A 12,582-nucleotide genomic window follows, 5' to 3' on the forward strand; every position below is an offset into this window, starting at 1 on the left:
TCTTTGATGTCACCATTGAGAAATGCTGATTTGACATCCAAGTGGTGAATCTCCCATCCATGGTGAGCTGCGATGGAAAGAATTAGCTTGACTGTGTCAAGTTTCGCCACCGGTGTAAAGGTCTCTTCAAAGTCAAAGTCTTGATTCTACACATAGCCTTTTTCTAACAATCTGCTTTGTGCTTGAAAATCTTGTATTCGCTGTCTCTTTTCAACTTGAAAACCCACTTTAACTCGATGATCTTGTGATTGGATGGTAAGTCGGTGAGATCCCATGTCGTGTTCTTCCTGATGGACTCTCGAGCTCTTTCTTTATGGCCTTATACCACTACTTTTTGACTGCCCCTCGAGATATGTTGTTGGCTCGTCGGTGGTGAGCAACAACAATTCATCACGATCCATCTCTACTAGTGGTGCCTCTGTATAGACATCTCGTAGGATTTCAAACTCCACGGAATTTTGTACGAGCTTATTGTCATCGTTGCACCACTCTCACTTCTTCTCCTGCTCGAACACAATATCTCTACTCACACAGATTTTCCCACAAGTTGGATCAAGAAACTCGTGTGCCTTGCTTCCATCTTCGAACTTCACATTTCCGGTAATTTTTTCGTCGAGCTCATTAAACTTCTCTCGATGACCCATCATATGGTTGCTTGCTCCATTGTTAAGGTACCATACATCGGTGTGATTACACTCATCACCACTTGTGAGGAGTTTCTTTATGACTTTCTCTTCATTGAGTAACACCACCTCTGGTTCCTCCTTGGACGGTCCTTGAACGAACTCTTGAAGGTTTTTCTCCTTGTCTCCGGGAAAAACATTTGTCACTCCCTCAGTAAACATTCATACTAGCTCATCGTCATAGAAGGTAGTGAGGTTTTCCTCATCGTCTTCGGGCAAAGTATTCGTCACTACCTCAGCAAACATTAATGTTGGCTCCTCGTCATAAAAGCTAGTGAAGTTTGCCTCATCGTCAGACCTTTTGTTAAGACACTAAGACGCGTAGTGCCCGTACTTTTGACAAGCGTAACATTTCGCTATGGTCTTGTCTTTTCAGGGCTTGGTGTCTTCTTGTCGAGGTGAGTTTTTTTCCACGACCTTGGTTATCTCCACCGTTGCCATTGTGACTCGACGATCCAAAAGAAAAATCGGCTTCTTCGTTTTTCTTCATTTGTGACATCCATTCATCATGATTGAGCATTAGGTTCTCTTCCTCTTGGTCTCCGTAGCCGTAAAGTCTCTCCTTATGGACTTTGAGGTGACCGACGATCTCCTCGACGGTCATATTATTGAGGTCACCAAATTGCTCGATCGCTGTAACGATCTGAATGTATATTCATGGTACGACTCTAAGGAACTTCTTGACGACGGAGATTTCCTCCACCTCCTCTCCCAATGAGCATATATTAGTCACGATGGATGTCAATTTCATGGAGAAATCATCCACCGATTCCCCATTCTTCATGCGAATCGCCTTGAATTGTGTCTTCAATGTTTGCATTTTTGCATCATTGACTCTCTCCACTCCAACATGCATTGTCTTTAACGTCTCTCACGCTAGCTTGGCAGAATCCTTCTTGGCCACCATGAGAAGGATATTTTCGGGGAGCGCTTAATAGATGGCGACAAGAGCCATTTTATCCTCCCGTTCGTCGAACATCACGACTTCCCACACTCTTTGTGCTGGTAAATTTACCTGCTTCTTCAACGCCCACACCGAGTAGTTACTCTTCTTGAGTAACGGATAGGAGAGTCTCACGTTCTTTTCACTTCCGATCCTTATTGTCGCCACATCTTTGGTTGATTTTGTCGATGACATCTTCTTCAGATAGGCTTTAATACGAAATGTTGGCTCTCACTATCAAACATTTTGACAACAATTATGAAGAAATAAAATTCTGGAAAATAGAGAAGGACAATAATGTTTGTTAAAGAGAAAAAGTCTTAAAAGTCTTAAGTGTTATGTATTAATCTTTACAAACAATCCTTATACATGAGTAATCATACTAGAAACCTTAAATTACTTATACATAGACCAAATCTCATTAATAATTAAATAAGCCCTAATTGAATAAAAGACAATAAAGATCAACAAACTTTTAATTTCCTGACAATCAATGCTTAGACTCACATACATTTCAACAATGTCAGAGAACATCCTCTTTTTAACTTCGTTCGTTTCGTTCCGACTTTTTCCTTGCTTCGTTATAATTCTCCGTTGCTTCGTTCTAAGTCTTCCTTGATTTGTTCTTACTCTTCTTTGCTTCGTTATTCTTCGATGCATCCAATATCACAATTTGTTTATCTGAATCATAAACATTACAGAAGATCACAAGTTAAACACACAACTATACTAAAGTAGTTTAGAACAATTGATATTTTTTACCATTTCGAGATTGAAGAACGAAACTTGATGTAGAACAGAACGTAGAACATCAAACAGAGATTGAAAACGGAAATCACAGGCGTCGAGAAGGGGGCTAGGGTTTGAATCTCTGGACGATAGACGCGCGATGACTAGGGTTTGAATCTCCGAACGATAAGCACGCAATTGTTTTGTAGGTTTTGGGATAATAGAAAGAATACGAAGAAGCTTAACGGGGCGCTTCGATTTTCAAAAACCTTATTTATTTATTTTCCACGGTGGCGGCCACGTGCGAGAGTCGCAAAGTAGCTCCCATATAAATATTTGTTTTGAAAAAGAAAAATTAGGAATATTCAAGGTTATATGACAAAAGTTGCGCGGAGAAATTGACACAAAAGAGGAGAAATTCCAAGAATATCCTTTGACGGCATTTTCCCCAAATCACGTTTCATTTGTCTTTCAATTTCTTGCTGTAGCCACCTTCACCTACCTCCTTCTTCTTCTTCTGCTGCTTCCTTCTTGGCGGACTCTCCTAAGCAAAGCAAAGCAAAGCAAACCCTCTCTCTCTCTCTCTTCTCTGATCCGGATCTAAACCAAAATGCAGAGCTGTGCCTTCTCTCCCTCCATATCAGTTCCAAAATCGAGAAGAATTTCTTCACATACCACTACTCACCACACATTTGATCCTATCTCGGTATCTCCGTCTCCCAGATCTCTATCTTTCACCTCAAGCTATGCCTCCCTTACCTCCTTGCCTCGACGTATACCGTCGATCCGTTGCTCCTCCTCCTCGCGACTGAATGCCTGGATATCGACTCCTCCGCCTCTTCCGGAGCGGGAACATGACACTCTCCAGGTTACTGCGGCGTCGGCGTCTGAAAGCGTGGGTGAGACTGAGAAGTCGGACAGTATAGCCAGCACTTTGCAGCTTGGAGCTCTGTTTGGAATGTGGTACCTGTTCAATATATACTTCAACATATATAACAAGCAGGTAACGGTTCGGTTCTTCTCTGCTATTATCCACCATTAAGAATGATAATTTGTCCTGATATGTGTGTTTCAATGTTTTGAGCACGCATGTTACTGGGTTCATGTAAGAATGCTTGTTTCTGTTTCATATAATGCATTTACTTTTTCTTGTTCCGTGTTTCTAGCCTTGCATGCCTATTGTATCATACAAGACAACTTCAATGCTTGAATACCAATGTATCAGATTTAGATCTTTCCTATATTTACTGTGTCAAAGGTTCTGCTGTCATACTAGATTGTAATAGCAAAACTTTATTAATTAATTTTCACTTGAGCATTTCTTACTTGTTTACAGGTTCTCAAAGTGTTTCCATTTCCAATAACTGTCACCACGGTTCAGTTTGCTGTTGGATCTGTACTTGTTATCTTAATGTGGACCTTGAACCTCTACAAAAGGCCAAAGATTAGCGGGGCACAGGTACTGTGTTAATTTTCTATAATTCATGTTTCGTAAGGTCTGATGTTCTGAACTTATAATTGACAGCTTGTAGCTATTTTGCCACTGGCAATTGTTCACACCTTGGGCAACCTTTTTACAAATATGAGCCTTGGAAAAGTAGCTGTTTCTTTCACTCATACCATTAAAGCAATGGAGCCATTTTTCTCAGTTATCCTTTCTGCTATGTTCCTGGGGGAGGTATGTTTCGAAACCTGAATTCCAGCATTTGATTGAATCCCTTCAGACATTTTGAGTTAGATGTAGTATTCAGTTGAATCTATGACTCTCTGTCTCTAAGTCTTTTTTTTTTCTGTAAGTCTCTATGTCATTTTTTTTGCTGTAAGCCTCTATGTCCTTGGTAAAAAGAATTTCCTGTTTCGATTGTTGATGATAATATACCATATGTAATGTGGGATGATAATACTGGGTGTAAGAGTTTCTGTAACAATTTCTTTCTTTTTTCTTTTCCTTCTTTTTGCTAATAGTAACATCTCTTTCTTGAACTGGTCATTCAGATGCCTTCCCCTTGGATTGTTGCTTCACTTTTACCTATTGTTGGAGGAGTTGCATTGGCATCAATGACAGAAGCCTCTTTTAATTGGTAAGGGGAAGACTATATTTGCTTCGATCATTATATTAATTATTAACACTCCAACCTAAGAAGGGAAAAGTTATTGGGAATTTAAGCATGTCATGTATTGATGATCATTATGTTATCTTACGTTGTCACTTGGAATTCTCTGCTATTTATTTGTTACAGGGCAGGATTTTGGAGTGCGATGGCCTCTAACGTGACCAATCAATCTCGTAATGTTCTTAGCAAAAAGTTCATGGTGAAAAAAGAGGTAGTGCATAAGGGGCATACTCAATTATTTTCCCATTGGAAACACTTAGGCCTTGTTTGATGAATGGGGTTTTCCATCATCAATCCCATTTTTAGCAAATCATGGACTACAGTACTAAAATACCCGCCTTTATTTTTTATAACATTTAAAATGTTAAATACAAATGATATTTTAGTCATTTACCCAAATAATATACTTTTCTATCAAACAACCCAGATTATTTCCATATAATTCAAATTATTTATATACAACCCCACATCAAACAAACTCTTGTTGTTTTTGTTTCTGTATTTGAAACCGTTTCTAGATATATAAACAAAAATAAAATTGTGTATCAGTCTGTCTCCGACTAAAGTTAGTTTCCAAATGTTTTTTTTGTATTTGAAGACTTGTCCAAAAACAAAAAAAATAAGTGTGTATAAATGGGGCCATTTCACCTTGTTTGGTTCTCCATGAAGCTGTAACACAATTTATTTTTCTTGTGACTGCTCATCTGGATTCAATTTTGCACAATTCAATTTTGGCAGAATCCAAGTGAGCTGAATATCAGAGAAACCATTTTTAACATAAATAGGAAAATAGTCCTACCTATCCCATTCTTTGATATGTTTTCGTCATTCTACATCTCCATAACCTCAAGGGATGAAGATTGTTATACTTATATTTGTTTTAAACAGGAATCATTGGACAACATAACTCTATTCTCTATCATTACAATCATGTCCTTCATCTTGTTGGCTCCGGTTACCTTTTTTACGGAGGGTGTTAAGGTCACTCCTGCATATATGCAATCCGCTGTAAGTAATTTTAAATTGAATACTAATTTTAGTTACATCGTTAACTAGTTAAAGGTCATGTCTCATTGATCATACCTAATGATTGTGCTTCTTTCTTCCCAGGGGTTAAATGTGAAACAGTTGTACATTAGGTCATTCATTGCCGCACTTTGCTTCCATGCCTATCAGCAGGTTTGGATTTGTATCTTCAATTCTATTCATTAAATTAATAATTTATTGGTCAAATTCTCTTTGTATGAGCTGCATGATGGTTCAAATTGTATATTAAAAATATCCTAATGATGTCTGAACTAGGATCTTCGTGTTTTTCGATGGATTAGGCATCACTGGTGAAGTTCTTTAATTCCTTTTGTTCCTGAATTGAATTTTTACTTGAGGGTTGTTTGGTTTGATGTGGGTTATTTGGATTATTTTCAAATAGCCCAAATCAACAATCTATTCATAAATCAATCATTCAATTCATCAACCAAAATATTAAATACCTCTATTTCTTTTTAAAAATGATTCATTATATCTATTTATACCCCTCATGTTTTTTTACTAAAATAAACCCTAAAATAACTTGGTTTTTATTATAAGCTACATTAAACAAGGTTACTTGGAATCACTTGTTTATTCAAATAACCACAGATCAAACAAGGGACTAGACTCTTTTTTTCTTCTTCTGAAAAATCAAGTCTATTAAAATACTTGTAGTGAAGCCTTTCAATACAACAACAAGGAAAAGTAAAATAAAGAGGAATTGGGACTAGGAAAGTCTTGTCATCAGGTTATAGTCAATAAGCACTCAGATTACAAAGAATCAAAAAGCATTTCCTAATCAACCATCATCACATCTCATTGTTCTATACATCTCTAATTCTGAAACAACTTGAGAATTCTCATTACTAAGCATGTTTCACCTTGATCTTCATCTCCTACCCCATTTAAGTTTCTAATATTATCACATGTAAAGTCTACGTTGTTCACTTTCAGAAGCATTAATTTTGTGTTTCTTTTATTTGTTTGGTGCAGGTTTCATACATGATTCTGCAGAGGGTATCCCCTGTTACCCATTCAGTGGGCAATTGTGTGAAGAGGGTGGTTGTGATTGTGTCCTCTGTGTTTGTCTTCAGAACACCCGTTTCGCCTATCAACTCTCTTGGTATGTTTGTGACTTAAGAATAATGATGAGTTTGTTTTGGTTTGGTATTTAAAATGTATGTATGTTTGTTTGTACAACAACAGGCACAGGAATAGCTTTGGCTGGAGTTTTCCTCTACTCAAGGGTGAAGCGTATTAAGCCCAAGACTGCTTAAGATTGATCCTGTAATACTGCCCGGCCCGGGCAGTTAAAGGTTTTGTCGGTTTTTTGAAGAAAAAAAAGGATCTGGGAATTTGAAATTTATCTTTTTTCTCTTGTATGTTGCAAAAAAATTTAAGTGACTGTTTTGTTGGTTGAGGTCTTATTAAACAACAATTTCTATTAAGATCATAATTGATCATTTTAATCCTATTAGATCTCTAATCTGGCTTTGGAAGAATAGTTGATATTTAAATTGGATTTAGTTTATATTTGAATGCTGAAGTTTGTTTGTTAAATAAAGTATTTTCAAATTTCAAAATTAAGATTCTTTCTAATAGTAGATTCTAAATTGTGTGGAGTTCTGGCTTGTGGAAGCTAATAGGCGTTGGTCATGAGCATTTGTTTTTGGCATCATTGGTTGAGTGATTAGGTTTTGTTGGTGCTATTTGCAATTGTGCTTTAATTCAGTTTCTCTCTAAGGCATTGGGCACGATGACAAACAATTTTTGACATACAAACCATTTTTTATCGATGTTTTAGTAATTGGTTTTTATTTCTTCGGTTTTGTGGGGACAAGGGTGATTTGATTTTTCCTCTAACCAGTTTCTTATGGATTATTGTTCTTATTGGTGGTAATCAAATTAGTTTGGTGGTCATAACAATTTTATTATGTTTGGATTTTTAATTTTTTTTTATTGTTCAAAAAAAAAAAAGGTTAAATACACTTTGTTTGATTGCATGTTTTGGGTGTAATTTAAGGAATATTTTTTTTTTTGTAACTTATCCCATTTTTATTTTTGTTAACTTAGTTTTAATAATTTTTTAAAATAATATATAGATATATAATATTTTAATGTTAAAATTAAAAAAATAATTATTTTTTTCATAAATTTAATATTATAACTAAAGATTTAAATAAAAGAAAAACATACTAGTTTATAAGAGGGAAATTTGACTTAATGACCTTAAAGATCGCACATAAATTTTAATGCGCTGTTGACACTTTTTATTTTTTTGAACGTCTCGCCCCGTTGTGAGACGCAACCGGATGTCATGTGAAAAGTCCACAATCGCGAGACGCAATCCTGGTTGCGAGACGATATTTTTTTTAATATTTTTTGTTTTTGTCTCGCGAATGCCGGTTGCGTCTCGGGTTGTAGACTTTTCACAATGCACTCAGTTGCGTCTCGCAACGGGGACATTTTTGTCCAAAAAATAAAAGGTGTCGACAACGCATTTAATTTTATGCGCCGGTAAAAAAAATCAAATAAGACATCTCTTTCAAATTTCTCTTATCAAATATTTATGTTTGAAGTAATTTGTATTTTACCATTTTTAGAAGAAGAATAAAAATGATGACATAATTGAAAAATCAATAAATTAAAAAAATATTTTATTTAATATAATGTTATTTTTGGATAATAATTAAAAATTTTAAAATATAATCCGAAATGGTATGGGTTTATGATATCTTTATTTATATTAAAATTAGGTTAAGATATTTTTTCTTATCTTTATTACAAAAGATTGGTCCAATAATAATAATAAGGGTGTCTCGTGGCAGTTCCATTCCCTATCCTCTCGAAACCGTCTCAGCAGGTCGGCGGTATACATATCATCCTCGCAACTCGTTAAGGGTTCGTTCTTTTGATATTTGAAAGAGCCGTCCGTAAGAATGATGAATCACACGATGAAGAAGATTCTAGGATTAGGTTTCAAGCAAGTGCAATCTCCCTCTGTTGCCGCTCGGATTCTTCCGGCGCGGCTTTACCATGAAAGGGTCGTCGACCATTACGATAACCCCCGCAATGTTGGATCTTTTGATAAGACCGACCCAGATGTCGGAACGGGGCTCGTTGGTGCTCCAGCTTGTGGCGATGTTATGAAGCTACAGATCAAGGTCGATGAAAAGACTGGAAAGATTGTCGATGCGTGCTTTAAGACATTCGGTTGCGGCTCAGCTATTGCTTCCTCTTCCGTAGGTTTGTTTCCTCTTCTGCCTCTATCTTCAACTATGTTCAATTTTATGTCAATTCCATGAATTTTCTAGATGAACAGCCTAAGTAAGGAGGAGGGTAGGTTGAGAAAAAAACTTCCTTGTCTGGATTTTCCGTCAATTGTTATGTTCAGTTTGGGTTTAGTTTTGAGTTGAGAGAATGGTTGGTGTTGTTATCCTTTGCTCATTAGTTTGTTTGATTTATTTCCTTATGAAATACCCGGATTATATAGTCTATGATTGAAAACCCTAAATCGGGTGCAAGAGAATCTGCATTCCTGCTCCTTATATATGAATCAATGGGTGCTTGTTGTGTTCTTTTCATGAAAGGTTTTGAATGACAAGTGCTTACAGGGGTAAATGGCCAAGATATATGGTTCAAATCTTACCCAACCAAGGGACAGTTAATTGAAAGAAATACTTCATGTCTGGATTTGCACCAATAGGTTGCTCATATTCCTGTTTTATTTGAAAAAGTAAACTTGTAGACTTGGTGACATGCTGGGATATGAACTAATCTGTATTATTTGTTCTCTTTTAAAAGAAGAAGCTTATCCTTGATCTTCCTATTAATTGACTGGTCCTCTCAACAATCATCTCGATTATGTTCTGAATGACAGATGTTTAAGCATATCATATTGTTGACTGCTTCATGTAGTTTGGTTATCAGATCATTCGATTTCCTGCATAAGACAGTAATGGCCTGATTAGAAGCTGCTTCTCTATCAAAAGCTTCTTCAGGTTATAAATCTGTTTGTCACGTGAGCTGCTTGTGAAATTGAACTATCTATAAGGAAACAGTACACAAATACACTTCCAAATTTACCTACCTTGTTGAATTATTATGAAACACTTCATAATGTAGTTTGACAATTATTTAGAAGATTCATTGAATATTTCTTACATTAACTTTTATAATATGCATACAATAGTTTATTAATTTATATATTTCACAAATTGTATTATTTGGTTGACTCTCTGGATTCACAAACAAACAGGGCTTTGAAATTGGGCCAGAGGATCCCAGATACAGGGCGAATGCAAAATAGTTTGTATATTTCTTCAATGGTTTACTTGTTCCTTGTATGTCTGTCCCTATTTGTTCTCTGAGTACGATTTTAGCAAAATATATCCCATTTTCTGTATCTGGATCCGTTTTCAGATACAGAAACAAAAATAAAATTTTGAATCTGTCTCGGACTAAATTTCTTTCCAAACGACGTGTTCATGAACAATAAGTGTTTCCAAATGGGGTTCCTTTTGTTAATGAGGATTGAGGAGTGTAGGAAGTCAGTAGCTGTGTACATTGTTTGGAAGAAATAAGTTTTAGCAAGAATGTTGTTATGACAATTGATCTTCTGTTCCTGCAGCTACTGAATGGGTGAAGGGAAAGCAAATGGATGAAGTTTTGACTATCAAGAATACGTAAGTCTTTCGTCTTGTCTTCTGCCTCTAGCACATATGTATTGATTAGTTCCCTTTAAAGAATATGTTTCAGATTTATGGATGTGCAGCTTTTACTTCTATTAAGATTATGAAAATTTTCTATCTTCCTTTTAGAGCTTGTTTGATGTGAGGTGATTTAGCTTTTTCCCTAAATAACCCCTTATTCCATCGTCAGCCACTTCATTGATAAAATTATTCAAATTATCAATAAGTATTAAATACAAAATGATATTTTATTAATTGAACCCGGACATTCCACTTTTTCATCAAACAAGCTTTTTAATTCATAATCTGGATTTATTTTCCAAATCAAACAACCACTTAGTGTTTTTGTTAATGGATAATTTTAATTTTTAATGAAGAAGTATGAATATTGATATGGTATCATTGTTGAGTTGACAAGACATGAATAAACTGTAACAGTTAATATGGTGGGTTTTAAATTACAGTGAAATAGCGAAGCATCTTTCCCTACCGCCAGTGAAACTACACTGCAGTATGCTTGCAGAGGATGCCATAAAAGCTGCTGTTAAAGATTATGAATCTAAGCGTGCAAAATCAGGCTTGAGCGATGGAAGAGTTGCTCCAGAAAAGGCGACAACTGCTTGATAAGATTATATGAAGTTCTGTGAGGGGATTGATGATTGTATGTACATACATAATAACATGGTGGCTTTGATCTTTTGGTGATTTCGTTCTATGTTTGAATTTTTTATGGTTGCTTTAAAGTCGGGACATGGCTGTTGGTGCCACTAGTGCTGCAAAATAGACTATTACTCTTTTATCAATGTAACTTTTAATTGTTGTGGATGCCTATGACATCTTAAAATAATCTTGGACCTGATGATTTGTAGTTCATCTTTTGTCATGTTGTTGGAATCATCTTTTTTGGTGTTATATATTTTGCTTTCTTCAAAGGAGTCTTTTAGTTAATAGATCTACCTGCACTTCATTTCAACTATAAAAGTGATTATTTTTTAAACACTTTAGTTGGATCTGATTTGAAGGGCAAATGCCTGCATTTAATTTTATGACAGTATTTCATTTAGATGTTCCTGCTCCATAAAATGTTTCCAGTTGGTCCACAACAATAAATATGAGTGTACCAACATTCTAACTTAAGCTTTTTGGTTAAGTATAAGTCAAATCTCATCCCAACTTAAAAAAACATGTATGTCTGACTAGTAATGATTTTGTCAAAAGTCTCCACTTTTTAGTAATGGAAATATTCTCAATGTTTCTTACTTGTTCAACATTAGAGATATGTACCTAAAGATTCTATATTTATGTATAATGTTTCTTTCTTGTTCAACATTAGATACATGTCTTATAACCTAAGGATTCCACATCAATGAAGAGTATGTATGATGACAACAAGTCACTTCTTTGTAGTTCATGTCAAAGGTGCTCCATTAATAACAAACAAAAGGATTGAGATCAGATAAAGACATGAATTAGGTGAACAAATTCTTCATTGAAACACATGGCTCTCATGGAATGTTTTAGAAAGAACCAATCAAAGCGATCAAATGCTTTAGAGATATTTAGTTTGAAGCAAATAGTCATGTTTTTCTCTTCGACTTATTACATATTTCATAATGTTGACTAGGTGTTTAAAAAAGGTATAATATGATATATTGCAAAGACTAATAGGTCAATATTTTCCAATTTTTGTCAAAAATAAGTCAATGGGATGAAATAAGATTTAAGTTGAGTATAATCGTTTAACTGATTTAATAACACTCCATGTCGGGAATCTAACCTTAAACATTTATATTCCCACCATAATTGATTACAAACCTCGTTCAAAGGGAAATAAACTCGAATACAAAATAGAAAAATAGCAAACCAACATACAAATAAAATAAACGTGGTCCCATTACTGCTTAGTTACCATTAGTAACATAATGATCAATCTAGGATGATGATATATTCGGTCTATAATCTGACCTGGACCTGACTTTAAAGGCAATGCAACTAATACATTTGTATAAGGCACCATTTTTTAGATATTTTATTGTATAATATCATATTATTTTATATTCATTTATTACTTTTATATTTATTTTCTTATAATACTTATAATACGTTAATTTTTCTCTCTATATTATTTCTTTTATATTTATTTATTCCTTTTATATCTCTCCATGTTATATAATAATATATATAATATAATAATATAATATTTCTCTCTCTCCATATTATATCTAAAGAAATGATTGTAGAGAAAATTTGGGTAAGTGAATAAGAGAGAATGCCGTGTCACAATAATTGGCTGAAAAAATCAAATAATTTCTCTTTTTTCTTTATTTCCTTCAACTTTTCCCTGAGATGATGCCAAGTCATTCCCTCTCTCATTCCTCCTTCAAATTCTGTCC

The 12,582-nt window shown here is 35.0% G+C and overlaps 2 protein-coding genes across 2 annotated transcripts; both read left to right on the forward strand.

Moving 5' to 3' along the window:
* The first annotated feature begins 2,827 nt into the window (after positions 1 to 2,827).
* Positions 2,828 to 6,982, forward strand: LOC124945381 (phosphoenolpyruvate/phosphate translocator 1, chloroplastic-like). The gene is made up of 9 exons (XM_047485812.1): positions 2,828 to 3,358; positions 3,692 to 3,814; positions 3,881 to 4,033; positions 4,351 to 4,436; positions 4,596 to 4,680; positions 5,358 to 5,477; positions 5,580 to 5,648; positions 6,492 to 6,621; positions 6,705 to 6,982. Exons 1-9 carry the CDS (start codon positions 2,966 to 2,968, stop codon positions 6,773 to 6,775), a joined length of 1,230 nt encoding a protein of 409 aa, XP_047341768.1. The 5' UTR covers positions 2,828 to 2,965; the 3' UTR covers positions 6,776 to 6,982.
* Positions 6,983 to 8,329: 1,347 nt separating this feature from the next.
* LOC124945391 (iron-sulfur cluster assembly protein 1-like) lies at positions 8,330 to 11,071 on the forward strand. The gene is made up of 3 exons (XM_047485821.1): positions 8,330 to 8,744; positions 10,129 to 10,183; positions 10,654 to 11,071. Exons 1-3 carry the CDS (start codon positions 8,438 to 8,440, stop codon positions 10,811 to 10,813), a joined length of 522 nt encoding a protein of 173 aa, XP_047341777.1. The 5' UTR covers positions 8,330 to 8,437; the 3' UTR covers positions 10,814 to 11,071.
* Positions 11,072 to 12,582: the final 1,511 nt, after the last annotated feature.

The sequence above is a fragment of the Impatiens glandulifera genome, chromosome 1 (assembly GCF_907164915.1).
Source record: "Impatiens glandulifera chromosome 1, dImpGla2.1, whole genome shotgun sequence".
Classification (NCBI taxonomy): Eukaryota; Viridiplantae; Streptophyta; class Magnoliopsida; order Ericales; family Balsaminaceae; genus Impatiens; species Impatiens glandulifera.